This window comes from Sturnus vulgaris, chromosome 4, assembly GCF_052056855.1.
Source record: "Sturnus vulgaris isolate bStuVul1 chromosome 4, bStuVul1.hap1, whole genome shotgun sequence".
NCBI classification, from domain to species: Eukaryota; Metazoa; Chordata; class Aves; order Passeriformes; family Sturnidae; genus Sturnus; species Sturnus vulgaris.
In genome coordinates, this window is record NC_142246.1 from 42,107,702 (window position 1) to 42,127,260 (window position 19,559).

The 19,559-nt window shown below is 36.4% G+C and overlaps 1 protein-coding gene across 2 annotated transcripts in view; it reads right to left on the bottom strand.

Moving 5' to 3' along the window:
• Positions 1-9,936: 9,936 nt before the first annotated feature.
• The window catches only part of GUCY1B1 (guanylate cyclase 1 soluble subunit beta 1), a 43,131-nt gene continuing 33,508 nt past the window's right edge, over positions 9,937-19,559 (bottom strand). The window contains exons 9-14 of one of the 2 annotated variants that reach the window (XM_088163681.1): positions 19,083-19,280; positions 17,149-17,386; positions 16,180-16,320; positions 14,952-15,106; positions 14,508-14,634; positions 9,937-11,262 (exon numbers count right to left, since the gene is read on the bottom strand). In XM_088163681.1, the coding sequence (XP_088019807.1) occupies positions 11,197-11,262; positions 14,508-14,634; positions 14,952-15,106; positions 16,180-16,320; positions 17,149-17,386; positions 19,083-19,280 (925 nt within the window). In that variant the 3' untranslated portion in view covers positions 9,937-11,196. The remainder of the gene's footprint in view (positions 11,263-14,507; positions 14,635-14,951; positions 15,107-16,179; positions 16,321-17,148; positions 17,387-19,082; positions 19,281-19,559) is intronic. The other variant, XM_088163682.1, reaches the window with a different exon arrangement.

The following is a 19,559-nucleotide window of genomic DNA, read 5'->3' on the forward strand; positions in this document are numbered from 1 at the left end:
TCTTCAGCTCATTTCCCTTCTTCTAACTGTCTCACAAGACTACTATTGCAATGTACATGGCAGATATCTCTAAAGGAGTGCCAGAAAGTAAGGAATTATTCAAGAAGAAATTGCATTTTTTTCCCAAAGAGTTCAGGAAACAGGCCTGGAACTTGTATACTTGGCAAAGCAAAATGTAAAATGTACAGAATGGCCTGTACAGAAGGATTTGGAGCACCTTCATGGAGTTGATGAATTTGCTACAACATTTCACCAGTAGATGCCCCACTTACCTTAGGCTGCTGTTCACAAGGCTTCTCTCACACAGCTGATTTCTCAGCACCTACTACAGAATTTCTCATTGTAACTGAAGTCAGATTGTTTCCCTCTGGTTAATGATGTTTCAGCTGGGGAAATATTTCAAAGGAGCTGCTGGCAAACCTGCCATTATTTAGACTGAACTAAGAGACATCATCTTTGCAGCACTATGTTTAGATTGATCTCTGAGGAAAACAAACAAACAAAAGTATACAGCCATCCCCACTCTGCATCAAAATAAGGTATCAAAGAATTTCTTAAGGAGCTTATTCAAGCCAGCTGATCTAATGTTGCTTAAGAAAGTGTTGGTTAAGGTAAATAATTATCCTCACCAGTTTCTTTAAGCTGAAACTACCTGGGGTGGAGGGGAGGAAGTATTTCCCTATATAATCACTCAAGTTTGAAGGTAGTTAGCTGTGCCTACACTCTAGCCCAAACACATGTATTTGCACTGTGTGTGAACCTGGTATTGGGAAAATTTCCGAAAAGAACTCTACCTCACCAGAGCAGTACCTCATGGCAGCATGAAACAGCCAAGTTTCTTACAAATTAACACTGCTTTGCAGTTGCTCAGTATTTTGGAAATCCAAACATCAATCCAATCATGCAATTCTAAAAACTCCCAGACCAACATAAACTATAGTGTTTCACTCACACTATCTCTATGAAGTGTTTCCAGACTGTATCCAGAGTTAAACATATTTTTGTGTTGGCACTCGGTATGCTTAATAAACTCAGGATACAGGAAATATCTCCAACTTCATATCATATTATTTATTTAGTGCATTGTTGAAACATGACAGGGTTATAAATGATAAATTCTGCACGGTGAGGATACTGCTACAGATCCAGGGTTAGTACCACATCTTGTTCATGTTGCTTATGGCCATCCTGCACTGTTAACCCTCTTGCACTCTGTCCCTTTATCCACCAGGAGATGTTCACCTCTGCTGACTCCTCACTAAAAGCAGACACTACAAGGAGAAAGCTTCTTTAGAACACAAAAGCTTCCAAATGGCTCTTCTCCCAAACACAACTGATGTTTAAAGAGGAAATAACCACCTAACTCTTGTCTCAGGACGGAAATGCCCAAAGTGGTGGGGTTTTTGTGGTTTTTGGTTTGGTTATTTTTTAGTGTCTTTTAGGATCAGGGCTACTTCCACAAAACTAGGAGATAGAGGTTCACTCATGTAGCTATTCTTTCTCAAGTGAAATACTAAAACACTTCTATCTCCAGGGAAGCATGTAAATTTGCAACAGGAAGTCTGGTTAAGTGCATATCTAGTTTTGCCCTGCTAATTCTTGGGGGTTACTTTCAAACTTAGAAAATTTAGTAACACATCCAGTACACTTCAAGGTCCTTAATGTAAAGGATGATAGTTCACATTATAATTCTTAGTATTTCTGCCTACTTTGTGACACTTTCAAAGCCACTCTCAGCTTAGCCAGTTATTTTATGTTGAAGAGATGAACACTAAAAAAACACAGGTTGTGTCCCTTGTGGATCTCAATCTGAGCACAGCATTGGGTTCCCTTATCTACTTCTACCTATTTAAGATTTGGGAAATACATGTGCAAGGCGGGATTGATGATTATACACTTGACCATTCCTGATGTATCCCTCACATACTGTGAATCAGCTGAAGATAAGAAATAGGAACAGTTACAACAATGCTTTTGTGCTAAGCTGTAAAGAACGTGGATTTGTCAAGGCTGCACACATACCACAGAACATGCAAAATCAGTTCATTAAAAATGAAAATTTTCTTCTGGTGTTTTTCAACTCAACCCATATGCCTCCCACAACAATGACTCAATTCTTATGCAGTTTCCATAACTGATACTCTCAATAACTTTAGCTAAGAATTTTAATATCACCCTTTTTCTGGGGTAACCAACAGGTCTTCCTCTACAGTAGCTGCAAAGGAAACATACTTAGAAGGCCGACTGTGAATCCTGGCTAATAAGATGAGCCCAGGAATATGTTCCTGTTGGCCACCTGGCCCGCTACATTTGTAATCCCGAATTACACTGAAATGTTTCTAGCTCCACTGCATAGGACTCATTACTTATTATTCACTTTGATCCTGAGTTCAGTGGAAATTTTCCAACTTTAAAATGCCAAACAACTTCAGACCTTTCCCATATAAATATACAGTTCACTTATAGATTGTACATACTCTAGTCTGGAAGTACTGCATCACATCTTAATCTTCTCCTGAAGTCTGAATAAACAGAATTTTCTGGGGTTGTTTTAGTCCAAACATCTAAGCAACGTACGAACAAAAATGGAAAACAATGCTCCACATGAAAGAAACCAGGTATGAGGGGAAAAAAAGCCTTATTTGACTGGAGAAACGTCACAAAATTCTGTTTTAAAACTAATTATGAGAAGCTGCTCACTGTTTAAACATTGAAGTCAAGCAAACAGTAAAAGTAGGAGAAAAAAAAATTTAAAAGGCAATACTGTTACTAAGAAACCTACATAATTCTAAAAAAATACCTGAGGAAAGTGAAGTCATAGAGTACAGTACAGCACCAGATTTTAGAGAATTCATTTGTCCTGAATCGTAAGCCCTTATTCTTTATTTTCCAGTATTCCAGTTCAGACAAGGACTCTGCTTTGTGAAGTACCTCACAAAATGCATACCTTATTCCAAAGGTCCTTCAGCTTTAGGAAACTGTAAGGCATCTGGTCAGCTCCTCAATTTAAAGCACCTGTGTATGTGGGATGCCACTTTACTTGGTGAGATAAGTGTGGTTAGGTAGGGCAACTATCTTTTCTCTCATTCTTACTACTTGCATAGAAGGTTTAGATGTCTCAAAACAAATGGCCTTAAGAGTAAGCAGAGAACAGCAACAGAACTGTCATGAGATAAATGTGACTCTTCATGAGCCTCCCTTGTGAAGGCAAACATGTTTTGCATCTGGTGTATGAAGAAGGGTGAAGAAACAATGGTTTTAAACTATGTGGACAGCACAACTTCCTGCTGACAGCTGTTTTGATGACATCTTTGGGTTTGCTCCAGCAAATACTCACCCACATAAGCTCTACTGATGACACTAGCAAATACTGCATTATGATATGCATACTGCATATTTACATCTATATTTGGAGACAATATATTTTTTCTTTATTGCTGACACATGATTGAATTCTCACTGGCTGGCATTGCCAGTTTCTGCAGACTCCATGGGAAGTTTTCAGTACAATGAGCCAATAAGAAACTTCTGCCAGAAAACTCTGTCTGAAAATCAAGAACATTATTAGCAAATTAGTAACAGTATTCAATGCCAAAGATACATCCAAGGGTGAAAACCATATCTTTGGGAAAGAGGAAGGGGTAGTTTCCAATTAAAGAAGAGAGTATTTCTCGTGATGGTACAGTTGATATCTCTGAAGAAAATCATGAGGGCTGAGGAGCCAAACAGTTGCTGAGCTAAGGGAAACACTACTCTTGCTTTCTTAACCTCTGTGTCTTTCATAATGCCAAACAGGAAATAAACCTTCTAAAGGTACGATCTTCTACTGAGTTTCCATCTAGCAACGGAATTCAGGTCTTCAGCTCCATTAATTAATCCTTACATAAAACACTCATCACATTCTCACAGTGTAAAGTCAGCAAATATAGTTCTGAATTCAACTGCATAACTGACTTTTTTTTTGCGTTATTAAAGAATATAAACAACTCTGCAAATTGATCAGTAATTTACATGATATGAAGACCAGACCTAGGATGCCCAGTAAGGAAAATATGCAACAACTACTTATCAACATGAATGTCATTAACAACAAACTCTATGCAATAGTGGTTAAAGCTAGCAAAATTCTGGAGGGTTACAAGGACAAAGTTTGACTAATTTTTTTTCAGTCTCCCTGTCTTGATTTATAAATACTATGTTACTCAAAAGCATTCTACCTTCAAATAATCAGCAGAAAGAGATTGAGGATTAATTTTTGAGATTGTTAAGCAATCAGCTGAACAGAATTGCTCTCCTGCTGAGAAAGCTACAAGTGAAATGGATTTCTATCACATATTCTGAATGCATGCATTTGGTTTTATATTATTAAGAGCAGATTAAATAAATTAAATAAAGCATATACAGGACTTGAAAATTAAAATGAATGCATAGTTCACATGCATCAATAATGAGTATTTGCCCTAAGGAGGTGAAGGACAGCAGAACATAAAACAGATGGCAGGCAGCTCTCAGATCCATAAACCAAAACAATTCTTTTGGCCATGCCTACAGAATCTGTTGGTGCCCAAATTCTGTCCCTTTTTTTCTGGTTAAAAGTGGAAAAGCAGAAACATTGCTTGGTACTGTTGTTGCTTTGGATGCTGATGGAAGATAAAGTCCTCAGCAAGGACCTGGGCCTCCAGCACCTTCCCAGGTCCCCTGCTTCCACAGAGCCACACTGCCTCTGCTACAGGGCAAAGCAGGTGCATCCCAAATGCATGCTGCTTGTGCAAGCATCCAGACAGTAAGAGAAGCCCAAATGAGGCCTGGTGCTCAGGAAGCAACAAGTCTCTTTTTTTCACCCTCCTGATCATCTGTTCCATCTGTTCCTGCAGAAAGAAAAGAAGCATACCTGAAAAAGCCATAGCAGTTAAGCTATGTCCTAGCATAGCTTAAAGTTACTGCCTGACTAAGCTGTGTGCTGATGGGTGGGGACTACTCCTTTCATAGCCTAATTTCCCACTCAGAATCCTGTTCCACTGATTACTACCAATTTTTTTTTTGCACCAAGCTGTGTGCTGATAGAATTCAGCCACCTGCATATCAGCCAGACCAGAATAAAGCTGCTTTTTGTTTTCCACAAGCAAGGAGCTTTCCAGTGTATGTGCAGATGTTCCAACCTGACTTAGTGACTGCAGTTACTAACTCTAATGACCTGTGGATGTTTTCAAGTAGACTGAGCAAGTAAAACAGTTCTAAAAAATGCAATCCGAAGTTCAAATCTGCATTACTGAGATGCACAGAAGGGAAAGGAAATTGTTATAGAAACAGATGAGGGAAAGAAACAAAGACTCTTTAGTATCAGTTCCTCCATTTTGTCCACATCCTCACAATTAACAATGGAAGCAGTTTGAAGGCTGCAAAACTGCAGAACAGAATAGAAGCAGATGCAGGGACTTTAGGCATACTCTAGGTATGAGCAACAGCCTGGAAATAATGTATTAGTTTTTTCTGATTTGCAAGTATTTTAAATTCCTGTCTTCAATTCAGTGACACTTTCAGTAGCACTAGTCTCAACACAACTTTTCCTGTGTATTTACCAGAGAGCTGTAGAAGAAATGAATGTAAGGTACAGAAAGAGACGTGTAAAATGGACTACTCTGAATCAGGAGTGATACTATTGGTCAGCAGGAACTCCCAGCAGAAAAGTGAGCACTCTACAACAGAAGCCACTCCTGAAGTGCTGACAAGCACTTTCAAACAATTAATTAATAGACCAGATAATTTTTTTTGCAGCAGTGTTACACTTACCATGGGCCTCTACATTAATATAAATAAAATATATGAATGCGCAATAAAATCACTTGCTATGCAAGCAGAAATGACCCAAAAATCTTTGCATGAGAAACGATACATGAATGATGAATTTGAATGTTTAGAAAGATGTGTCAGTGTAGTATCTTTGGCTTGTAATTCTTAAATCGTTAAAACAAACTATCTCTTCAAATATGACCTACGTTGGAATAAGCTTCAGTTATTTCTAGGATGTTTTCTTTCTCAGAGCCTTCTGTAAACTTAGCTATAGGAATGATGGGTACTGCTTTGGCAAAGTGAATTCCTTTTCTTGAACTGAAGTAACAATACTGTTGTTACATAATCCTTACCAAAATGTTACCAGATATCCATGCCATTATAACCATGTCTTATGTTAGATGTTGGAATATTGTATCTTCATTTAAAATGGTAGCCTACCTTACATACTTTTACACACGAGAGATGTTACAATACACAGTACTGGCACATTCACCAGAGACAAAATGCCTTATTTGTGTATTCCTGAACTAAAATGTAACAAGCTACATGATGGATAAGTTTTGGATAGCATCAATAGCACCAGTAATAGATGAAACAACCACAAATACTGCTCTGGCATCTGAAGTCCAAAGCAGAGTTAGCAGTCAAGAAGGAATACTTTCGATTTTCTTCAGGGTGTCAGGGGCAGTCAAGGGTAAAGTGAAAATTTAGCACTTAGTAGAAACAAAACTAATGAACCAAAAGGATGGACAGTGTTCTTCAGTAACTATGCGGCTATTGCATAGTTTGGAAAACAAGGTTCAAGTGAAAATTGAGATTGAGTCACTCATGGAGATAGAAACGTTATCATTAATCCAGCACTTTTTCCTAGATAGCCTCTCCTTTCAGATTTATATGATGAGCAATGGAAGGAAGCAAGTGCTTTCAAAACTAAATATCAATCTGTGTAACTAAAATTGATCTTTCTTCCAGTGACAAAAGCAAAACAGTAGTTATTTCTGCAGTCTTCCTTTGGAGAACTGAGTACCTCAGGAAAGTGAGTTCTTCCAACAGCTGCTGACTTTAGATTTTGCAGTCTGTATGCCACTCATGCTACTCTATGTGAGAGCGTGCAGCACTCAACTGTGTGTGTGTATATATATATCTACATGGATCTATAATGCCTGAGGGTAGGATGGTGTGGGAAAAGCTGTGTGAAAAAGTATGTATCCTTATTTTGTGGGCAAGTTTCTTACACTCTAGATCATTATAAAATTGCCCAGAAACATATCTACAATGTGACAGAAAGCAAGGCTTTGATTTCTTGTACAGGTAGTTGAAGCTCTGAATGTTTCACTATGCCCTATGTGGAAAAAGGATACTTACTCTTCAACCTGCTTATATGGGTTTTTTTTGGAAATCAGGTTGTTCTGAACACTGTGCATGGGAAAGCTTACATTTATTAAGTTAACTTACACAAAATACCTGAAAATAACAAGGCATAACAGGACGCCTTTTCTTTCCAGGAACCTTATACACAGCGTTTAGGACTTGCAAGAAATAGTAAGCAAGTGTGCATTTATTTACACTTAAAACACTGCATATTTCAGTGTGATTTATTAAGGTGGTTTCTTTTCCATACACTTCATTAGAGCACTATGCTCATACTGACACAGGGGCTGAAGGCAGCAATACTGAACTAAGAGTTTATTTCTCATCTGAAAACTATGGCCATGTAGTTTTTCTGGGGGGTTTTGTTTGGTTTTCTTTTTAAACAAAGGCTCAAGGACTATTGGCTTAATTGGTCTCCAGTTCAGGATTATGATTAACCAGCTAGGAACTGTGAACATTTTCAGCCTTTTGTTGGGACTCAGCTAAGTTCTGTCACTTTAGTCACAGGTCAGTTGTTTGAGCACTAGACAGGATAGCACATTTATCAAAGTGCAAAATCAGTTTTGAAAGTCTAAATGACCCTGAAAACCTGCAATATAAAAAGGCACACAGGTTTCCTGCCAGACGTGCCTAGCATATGAACAGATAGATTCTCAGCACACAAAACCACTGCCCTTGTTGCCACAGTTGTCCTGTGGTGCTGAATTTGTACCAGGTGCATCATCAGCTCTGGAAAAAAACAGTAACAAAGACAATGACAATCTGAATGCTGGATATGGGGAACAGTTTGGAACAAAACTTTTAAAACAGAGATCACACATCTTCATCCCAGAATAATAATCACAATATTGTTTTCACATTCTATTGTCATTATCTCCAAAACAGTTATACTGGCAAAAAGACCCGTTGATTATGATGAAAGTGAACATTAGCCTTTTCCTGTTAGTAACAAAGAATGAATTGGTAGATACAGTATGTATTGTTGCAGTTTTTCCAAACTGATACCCAAAGTCAGACAGAAATCTAAAGAACAGTAGAAAAAACCTCAGTGCCTTGCATGTGCAGCTATAGACTGGGAAATGGAACCTCGTTGTTGTTTTTTTTACAGTTACATTGGCACAGCTCTGTTTACTGGCTTGCTCTCCCCTCATGGTCAGATAGGTGCATGAAATGACAACAGTCTCAGACTCCATCCCCCAGGAAAGGATCTTGTTAAAAAAAAATAAAATCTTGTTAAAATAAATGCCCAAGTGCTACAGCTATGTGCCTTTTGAACACTTCCAGGGATGGTGATCCCACCACGTCCCTGGGCAACCCGTTCCAGTGCTTGACTACCCTTTCAATAAAGACATTTTTCTGATAATCCTGTAAGTAGATATCCAAATGAGCAGCTCATCCACTATTTATCATTCTGTTAAAAAAAAAAAAAAATCAAACATTAAGTTACATTCCCAGAGGTTGTTCCTACCAAGGATTGAACCAGCAGTTTGGAAGCCAACTGCAGTAACCACTTTAAGACAGCAGCAGAATCACAGAGTCTCCTGCATAGCCAAAGCACAAACATCATTGAAAATCAATTTCCCTTGCCTGTCTGAATTCAAAGGAATGCATAAGATCCAGGAGATTGCAAACAACTAAGCCTTCTGTAATTTGCAATTTCATGGCTGATCTCCTCTTTCTTCTCCTTGTTCCATTTTTTTAACAAAAAATACCAGAATAAAATACATCCATTTATAAAGACCTTTGAAACACTTTGGTCATTACTCAGCCTCAGTTTCAGCTAGAGAGCTTCTACTGAAAAAGCAAATCACTACAGTTAAATACAAGAGGCAGTAGAACACACATAAAAGAACTAAATACCTGCAGAAGTGTTTAACTGTTAGGTCAGAGTAATATTTAACCAAACTATAAATTTAGTAGTTGAATGCAGCATTTAAGTGAAGACCAGTTTTAGTAACAGAAGTGGTTAAGTGCCTAAATTGTACTGAGATAAAAAGCTCTTACAGGAACACAATATGAGCTATTATTCTATGCTTTAAGAAACTGGTTATGTTACAAAACTGCTTAATAAGAGCTTTAATATTTTGAAATTATTAAGAAGGTACAATATAAACTCAGAGTATTATTTAAGATTTCTGGCACGCCATCTTCCACCAGCTTGAAGTGTGATACAGAACAGTTTCTTCAGAACCATTTGCATGTGAATTATATCAATACACAATCACAGCTGTTACAAATTCCATGTCTTTTGGAGTCATCATAAAGTTTTTGTATGCTTTAACAACTTGATCAATTCAAATTGGTGTTGTGTACCTATCTGAAAGAGGGCAACTTCTGATGATGTGTTGAGACGTGTTGCTGTCTGGCAGTGAGAGGATGGGGAAGAGAGTATGCAGTTTCCTCTCTTCATTTCCCATTCCTAAAGCTTTGGTTGCTAATGTACATCCTGTTCTAAATGTACAGCTAATAATTTTTGATTGTTAAATATTACCCAAGAGTTTCAAAGGAAAGTTTTATGCATTTTTGTCACCTCATCTACTATTTTTGAAGCATTAACCAACATTTTGAACACTACTTCAATTTGAGGATGTGATCCATTAACCTGAATGTGTGAGACACTTGGACATTTGCAAACATTGGAACAATGACTTTACGGGAACAATGATTTATTTAAATTTGAACTGAAAATTCTTTAATGGACAGAAGACTTGTTTTGTATCAAACAATGAAATAAAGTTTTCTACCAAAAGAAAATCACAAGATTTCTAGAACTCAGTGGAAAAAATAATTTATTGCCATTTCTTTTGCACATTAACATGAAACATTTATACATATATATTCTGTGCTACTAAGGTATACTAGATATAGACAACTTTTATACACAAAGTAATTGCACTGTTTTATTTTATAATGCAAATATTCAGAATTGATCAGTCAGATAAGAACAGATACTATTCACATATAAATGCACTATATATTAAAGTTATGGAAGGTCTATGCGTCTGAAACCTTGTCTACTTTTACTGACTGTATCAGCTGATGAACACACTATGTCCCTTTCCAAGCTTTACATCCTTTAATTATGTCATGATGCCTAGAATATTACCAAGTCCTCTCAAGGAATAAAATAAGATCATTTCTGAAATTAAGAGACCAAACCAAAGGCAGCATGCCTTCCAATTCCAGGGGCTACATCAAATGAGAGTCAATGCACTATGAATTGTCTAATATTGTCCAGCAATCTATTATTAATATGACAATTTAGTTTATATAAATCAATGAGAAATACATTGCAAGTGAACAGCATTTCAGTAGAAGTACATTGGCACATGCTTCAAATGGCAGTATCAGAAAAGCAGTTGCTCCCTTCCAGTACAGAAGATGTTTACAGTGCCCACAAAGGGAAAATGCAGGATAATATTGAATGAGAAACCTTCTTCTAATCAGGAATTTACAGAGCATCAAGTGTTATTCACAAAATAAATGAGAAGCACAGTCATAGCAGAACTAAATCTGATACCATTTATGCCATAATTTTCATAATGCTGCTTTAGGTATTTTTTTTAAACATAGTTCCTTAGGTTCATTGTTCTGCCTATCAACTGAAATACCTATCTTTCCAGAAATGTCATCAATTCACATAACCACAGTACTTCAGAGATGAAGATGAAGATGTGAAGCTTCAGACTGAAGTGGTTAGTTGTGGCTGCAAACTACATGGCTTCGTTCCATATTGTCTGGTGGTAGGAATGGTCACATGACTGACATGCAAAAATGCATATCAAAAACAGGAAAGCTTGAAATACATGCTCACAGCAGAGACGTAACAAACAATAAGGACAAAAAGTTAGCAAGCAAGCCCAGAGAAAAATGGTAAGTATGACTTCAGGAGTAGGGCAAAAGATGATGATATAGCACAAGTTAATGGGAGATATAATGTGAAAGAACATCCATAACATAACCTTACTGTCTGGTACCCTATTTGGAGACAGTATTGCACCCTATTCAGCGTCCTCTTCCTCTTCCCTCAGCTCAGAAAGCATCTTGCTTTGTCTCCTTGAGAGCATGCCAAGTAGAATTTGAGAAGTAAGGAATTTTCTTTGAAGCAACAACATAGTGGGTTAATGCAGTGACAAAATACATTTTACAACTTGCAACAACTGTCAGTAAATAACAAAAATTTAAAAACCAAAAAACATAGGAAGGGCATTTATTTATTTTATATGTATTCTATGTAGGAATGAAACAATTCCTACATGCCCTGGTGAACTACCAGCTCTGCCTGAGATGTTTCAATTTGTTCCCACCAGTAATGTGGGAACAGGGCAGAAGAGAAAGATATTAAAAACTGGAGAGGGAGTAAAATTGAAGTTGAACATCTGAGGATCTTGGCAAGATTTATTTTTTTACAACAAATCTGTTTCTCGGGAGAGAAATTTCAGCTGAACCTCTGTTAAAATAATGAAGACAGTAAGAATTAATCTTATAACATGCAAACAAGCAGATGCAAAGTTAATAATTGGTCACAGTTGCTTTGTTCTGTGTGTATTTCTGATGCAATTCTATTTATCGCTGTACTGGTATCATGGAAGAGATATCAGAGAAAAAAGGTGAAGGAGCAGCACTCCAAGCCAACACTTATTCTTGTAAATTAGGTCTTTCTCAGAAGTAACTGCTGCTCATGGGGACTGATATTAGAGATGTCAACCCAGGAATCAAGTTTGAGGCATGATGAGCTGCTTCAGCCCTATCATTTTCTACCAGCCTATAAGAGCAAAAGCATATTTTAAGCCTTGGTTTCACATCTCTTATGGCATCTGTAAACATTTGGTCCTTTTTCCTCACCATGTCCTTATTACCGGTCTTCGGAGTAAAACATTATGCTGATAGATTTGCAAATCCTAAGCTAATAACCCTCTAATGGATATAATGAAAAGAAAAATACATCACTAATGTGCATCAATCCTAGATTTAAGATATTGGAGGTAGAAAACTTCACAGTAAAAGCATAATCGGCAAAAGTATCTTCAGGATGATTTAAGAAATATTTTCATGCTTACTTCTATATGCTACTTCTTGCAATATTCTGGAGTGACATTTCAGGAAGTTTACCATATAGTTTCTGAATATATGTTAACATGCCTTTATTTACTGTTATGTATAGTCCCCCTGAAATAAATGGCACTGCACACAATAATACATTAGCATTCTGGAAAACTTCTGGAAAGGAAACCAAGACTACATGTGTGCACAAAGCAAAGTCATTATTTTAAAGTGATTAAACATAAAAAAGTTGGTTATCTGATTTCTGCTTTTGGATTAAATTATTATGCACAGCCTATAAAGTGCCAGAAAAAAACATGAAGAGTACCTTCACAGGAGAAACTGTGAACAGTTCAGAACATCTTAAAGGAATAAAACTTTGTGCATTTTTTGTGTATGGACAGATGAATTTGTGCAGAGAGTGAAAAAGATCAAAAGGTTAGAGGAATTATTCTTTCACTTTTCAAAATCACCTCTGACAAAATGATTGTCAGTTCACATCATCTCATCAATGTATTTTTCTAATCTCCAGTGCTCCCAAACTTAGTACAATTTAGAAGAGATACCTGTCTTGGGAGAAGTCCTTCTATCTCTAAGAATTACATCTATATCTGAATTTCAGAATTAACAAAACTAACAAAATTAGAAAGACTTTTTGAGTGTTCTTAAACTGTGAGTCTTAAGTGCTCCTGAAAATCAGGCTCACAGTATTTCTCAGTCAGGTTTATCCCTGACCCCATATTTCTCTCTACAAAGCTCAATTACTGGATAACAGTATCAGCAAATGTGTCTCAGGACTGCTATGAGGAGTAATAAAACCAGCTGTTGTACAAGATCTCTGAAAAGCAATTGCAATATTTAAAGTCTTAAACTACCTGAACTTTATATTTCATATTAAACGTGTTAGGCTGAAACAAGGAAAATACCCACCTAACTCAGTACCTCTCTGAAATTTACATATAAAATTATAATGTGCCTTGCTACAAATGATAGGACATTTATAATGCAGAAAAAACTGTGAAAAGTGTTTAATTAAAATATATTTTATATTCAACAATAGATTTAAAATAATAGTAGCCATGTGAAATTATAGTTATCTTACTGTAGAATAGGAATAGAAAAGTATTCTCAAAAGTGGCACCCAGCAAGTAATATATATTAAAATACAGAATTAAAATGCAGAGTTCAAGCACAGGGGGTTAATACTGGGAGTTACCATTAAAAAATTGATATACTTGGATACCAGTGGTAATAAATCTGGATTAGATCTCCTAAAAAGTCTAAACAGTTTAACAGTCTAAATTATATTTGCAGAAGTACGTGAGCCTTAAGACACATAATTAATTTCCTCTGACTTACAAGAATTATGTCAGCCAAAGTAACTGATGACTTTCATTATTTTAGTCAAGTGTGTTTTTAAGATTAAATACATTAGCTGAAAACTCAGGGCAAAATTCAAGCTACGTAAATTAATTTTATCTTTTTTTTCTTCCTGTTGACAACAGATGGAATGTATGCACCTGCTCAGCTATGGCAAAGCAGCTGGCATACTGTAACCTGACTGTCTAAGTTTGTAGCACACTTTGAGTCTAGATCTCATTGGCTTTTACTGAAATTCTGGATAATACATGCCCAGAATCCTGAAACTGAGGCATAAGCTTAAAGGTCCCTCAGTGCTTGAAGAGCTTTACCCTGTCTCATTTTGAGAAGAGGACTTAGGCTGCTAATGTCATTTAGAAGAAGAAATTTTCACCGTGTATATTTCTAAAGCAGGACCTCTGCCATGTAGCAGTCTCTGAACAAGCAGGTGCTATCTGGGGTTAAGAGACCACCACACACATCAGGTATGAACCTGCTTGCAAACAGCTGCTTGACTGTTGCCTAAATATTTGAAGGCACATTTTTTCACTTACTGGAAGAAAGCAAACAGCAAATTTTGAAGTGCTGATAACCAGACATGTCAGCTAAACAGAAACTGACATTATATTGCAAAATCTAGTACAGTGCAGAAATCTGTAAGAGGGAGATATAAATATTTAAACACTTGGCATTCCCTCAAGGACTTTTTTGAAATCAAAAGTATTATTTCAGGAACTGCACAAACTGCAAAGACAAATAATCAAGGATTTCCAAGTACTGTTAAGATAATAAATGTGTTAATGAAAGAGTGTTGCATAAAAATCTTCATTTTTTTCTATGGAACATTAAGTTTTGCAAACGTAAATGGATCTCCATGATTTATATTAAATTTTTGATGTTTATGTTTGAAAAAAACCAAAATTTTTTCTAGTTACTCATACCTCTGTCTCTGTACTCTTTCTGGACAAAAACCAAACTTGCATTGGCTCTTTTTTGCCCTTCATAGAAACTGGACCTCTGTACTCCAGGTGGAATTGAGGATCTGAATTTTCTGGTGTCATAAGACACCTGAAATTGAAAGAGAAAACATGTAAATGAATGCACTTTGCATGCACGCCACACACTATGTAAAATATTAAATATGCTGCATGTGTGTGAACAAACTATCAAAAGATTCAAATCTATCTCTACATCATTATTATATATGCATATCAATAACTGTATATCATAATGCAGTTTGCCATACAGTTTCATGAGAACTCACATATTTAAATAATGGTTGCAGGAGGACTGCCACTTTCAACTCCAAAAAATACTTTTATGGCATGCTGACAAAGTAATTTATTTTAACATGTCAACATCAATAGAAATAATACATAACTCACCTGTAAGTATATTCAGAAACATTGATCTTTCCTTTTTCTCCAGTAGTTTCTGTTCTGCTTGTTAGATTGACAGTATTTCCAAAGAGACAGTACCGTGGCATCCTTTGACCTATGACACCTGTGACTACCTCACCAGTATGGATTCCTATGGTTATCTTTTGAAAGAAAAAATTAAGTTTGAATATTCAAAATTAATGTAACTAATCTGATGTTTCTGACTAAATACAGACATTTTGTGGGTTTTGCGACTTCTTTTTTTTTAATTTTAGCACAGTGTCATGCCTCTGCCTTCCATATGAACAATCAAACTCTAATTTTCCAGCATGCACCCTGCTGTTATTATGTACTGTGAAAATAAAAAAATATGTGGGCAGAGAGGCGTACTCTGCAGGTCTGTGTTTAATGAGTGCTCGGAAGGTGCAGAAAAGAATGGCATAAGTCAAGAAAAAATATGTTTCTCAAAGGAATAAGCCTGGTATTTTGTATTCTGAAGGTCAAGAGATAGGACAAAGGTTTGGAGAAGCTCATTCTTGTAGCACCTTACAGTTATCATAAAGCCCCAAATCAAACCTTCTCACTGTTTTGCTCCATGATAAAATACACAGCTCTAAGCTAGGTAACAGAACAGCAGCATTCATGTAAATAGAAATATGCATCGCACTCGTTAATCATTTTCTGCTTACAGCCTTCTCATGGGGACAGTCAATGCTGCTTACCCAGTTCTGTATCAGTGCAACAACATCTCCAGAAAGTCCCACAATGAGTGAATTCCATTAATATACACTGGTGTCAGTAATCATTGCTGTAACTGTCTATGGAACTGTAATTCTCTTTTTAATGCAATAATTTCTTATTCTGACTTGAGGGTCTGAGGCATGATCAAAAATATCAGGGAGGGAATATTATTGTTCAGCTCCTTGAGTTGAAGAAGACTCAACATATTGTACTTGATGCACAAGTAGGAATTCATTGATTATATTGAAATGATCAGAAGACAGACATAAATGATGTGTATCTAAATTAGTCCTTTATCTTTTAAAGCACAGTAAGCATTTTAAGGTCTAGGAACTGCACGTCACAGCTACATGTGATTTCTCATATTATTTTTATATATCAGTCTCAAAATCTAACAATCATGCATGGACTGGGACTAGAGCATTATCATATTTCAAAACATTATCATCCTATCAAAGAATGGATTTTTCATTCAAGCCCACATATTACTAACCTGTACAGGCTCACCATCTACTTGAACTTGGCCTGCTATTTCCATCATGTCCAAAGCCAGGTGGCAGATAGATCGTGCATGATGCATGCAAGGCTCCGGTAGACCACTCACTGTCATATACTTGTCTCCAACTGTTTCCACCTACCAAGACAGATATTTTACAATTACTTCATTATGGCTTTTAGAGTCCTAGAATTGATGTAGTGCATCAAGACTGCTTCTCCTTTAAAATAGTTCCCTTTCCCTTTCATTCAAATCATCCTAATTACTGTAATCTCTGCTTGTTATTGAAGAGAATTTATTGTAAACCCACAGTGTAACAACGTACAATGACACTGTGATTGTGTAAACCTGAGTCTCTCTTCTGGTGTCTTCTGAATGAAATTAAGCTCTATATTTGTTCTGACTTACACCCTTGATTCACAGGGAACAGGGCATAAAATTCAGTTCTAGCAAAACCTAGGAATGAACTTCATAGATATAAACACACAAGCAAACACATGTGCATATATATGGAATGTATATGTATCTATCTGTGCATCTTCCTGCTACCAGCCACATTCGCATCTACATCTCACTCCTAATGAAGGAATGAAATTCACATTGAGGAACTAAGTTGTAATTTACAACTAGAAGACCCAGGAATAGAACTGAAAAACTTAAAGCATAAGGTTAGAAGAATCACAAATGGCTTGTATAAGTTCACATCTGCTAAATGTGAAAGTACATTTATATGTCTGCCTAATGGTGACTGCAGAAATCATGATGAGAACTTTGCACATCATGTTCCTTCAGACATTTAGAGATAACCAACATACTCTACTGTAACTATCTAATATCAGGTAACACAAGGAATGTAAGTTTTTTTTAAAAAGCCTAAAATCCAAGAAAATACTAGTAAAGACTGACAACACCATAATAAATTATGGAAAAATAACAGATTATATACTTTAAAAATCCTATGCTTACCTTATAAACAAAGGGATTCCTTCGTGAATCAGTCAAAATATCAAATCTTGTGTAGAGATCATTTAAAAGATTGACAATTTTCATGGCTCCCTCTCCAGAGGCATGTTTACTACAAAAGGTATTGAATCCCACAATGCCACTGAAAAGAATGGTGACGTTGTCATAGCGCTTGGCTGGAACAGGGCGCTTGTGTCTCAGCTCATTTGCCACTGATGGTGGCAGAACAGAGTACAGTAACCTACACAGGTAAGGAAAAAGTCAAAAGCAAAACAGAGAGAATGTGGAGAAAGATGTTTACAACAGCACTCTTCATATATTAACTTCCTACCCCCCACAGGATTTATAACATAATCCCACCATCAACAAGCAATAGAAAAGGTGTTTACTGAAGAATATGTTATTTGGAAAACAGCATACCATTTCAAAGATATTAATACATTAAAATTATCCACAAAATGAGACATGTATTACTAATTCTTCTGACATGATTTGTTAATAGTGTCTTGAATAATTTTTACTTCTTTCTGCCACATCCTCAGCTCATATAGTATGGTTTTGCTTACAGAACCATAAAAACTGCAAAGAAAACCATGAAGAGATCCAACTGTTTTCCATCTCTGATCAATTCATGCATTTCTAAGCGGTCCCTCTCTGTTGAGCATGCTGCTTTTAGGGTCTAGAGTGTCTTTCTTTAATTAATAGTCCATATGATATATTAACACTTGTTTGTATCATAAATTATGTAAATAAAATCCAATCACACACACAGAATTTCACCCTATTCTCGTGTGTATTCTTTCAACTTACTACCTGCTATCTAAAAGGTCCATTTCCCTCCTGACACAGCTAAGTGGACAAGCTGAAGATCTCTGACTGTTTCAGAAATCCTGAATATCATTTCGTACACAGCCTCCTGCACAAACCCTCAATAGATGCATTTTTGGCAAGTTCACTACTTGAGTTATAATTAGTGAATACTTTTGGCACATCATACAGTAACTGACACTATCTGTTCCAGCAGCTGCCATGAAGGCTAGAATTCCTGAAGATAAAATGACTTTATAAAGCAAGCCAACACGAATGAAGAGAAAAAATACTTCTTAGACTTTGTTTTCTCTGATTCTCTTGTCCATCCCTTTTAAGTATTTTTAAAATAATTTCCGTTACTCCACTACAGAAAAAACATATCTGCCAATAGAATTAATACAGAGATGGGACTTGTTTTATAAACAAGAGCCAATCATGAACTCATGCTACTTTTCACACAAGCTTTTGTTTAATTTGCCAGTCGTTGTTGAGCTGAAATGCCATAGACTAATGACGTTTGAATTTGACTTTATAGTTATCTGTAGAACTGGATTTGGGGCCCAATGTACGCCTACTGTTATGTGTTCTTTTCACGTATTTAGATCTAGATAAACCCAAATTCATTTCTACAAGTAACTATAAAATCAAATTCATAGCATTAAGCTTTGCAAAATTTCAGCTTTACGCAAACTGTTTTCAAGGTTTATAAGATATGTCCTTCTGTTCCATTATCCTGTGCCAGAAAGACGAAAGTTGGTTTACTGAACTCTGTCAAATAACAGCACTCGGGCGTTCATCAGATTCACCTTCACCAAAGCGATTGCATGTAGGTTTCCAAAATTTTAGGTAATTCACAAATAAAAACTAATTGTCAGCACATTTTTATAACTTTTCTTGTCAGAGAGGGAGCCATCAAAACATCTAAGCATATAATGGCCTAACTATGGGTGACATTTGACAATCTAAATAAAGAAATACCCTATTAAATGTTCTTTCTTGACTCCAAAATTACCAGTTCTGATTATCTCTGATATTCCTTACAAGATTCTGTTATTCTTTAAAGAAGGTAGCTATAAATAATGTATTGCTTTGAGTGTTTCAGCTCAAAATTGGGATTTGATTCTTACGTGTCTGTCTTTTTCTTTTCATCTTCCAGTGCACGCAGTGTGTGCTGCAGTCTGTCAGTGAGGATCTCGAGCTCTTGGGTCAGTTTATATTCCTCTCGGAATTGCTCTCCCAAAAGAACCAGATCACGGGTAGCATCATGCAATGGAATATCACTCAGATATAAACCTCTTCTGGTTAAATCATCCAAGTTCATTACACTGCAAAGCAGAGAAATATACAATAGTATGGATAAAATTAAACTTGCCAAAGGAGCATTTAAAAGTCAAATAAACAGCAGAGTCTGCTGCACAACAGTAGAAAGACAACGATTCTGAAGTTGTGATAAGCTGTACAACCTATCCCTTCTATGAACCTTTTTTGTGATCATTCATTTTAACCCACAGCCCTTGATTTTTGCATTTAAATACAGAATTCTCACAAAGAGGTCCATGAACATATCAAATGTACATCAGCACACAAAGTGAGATTATGTAAAG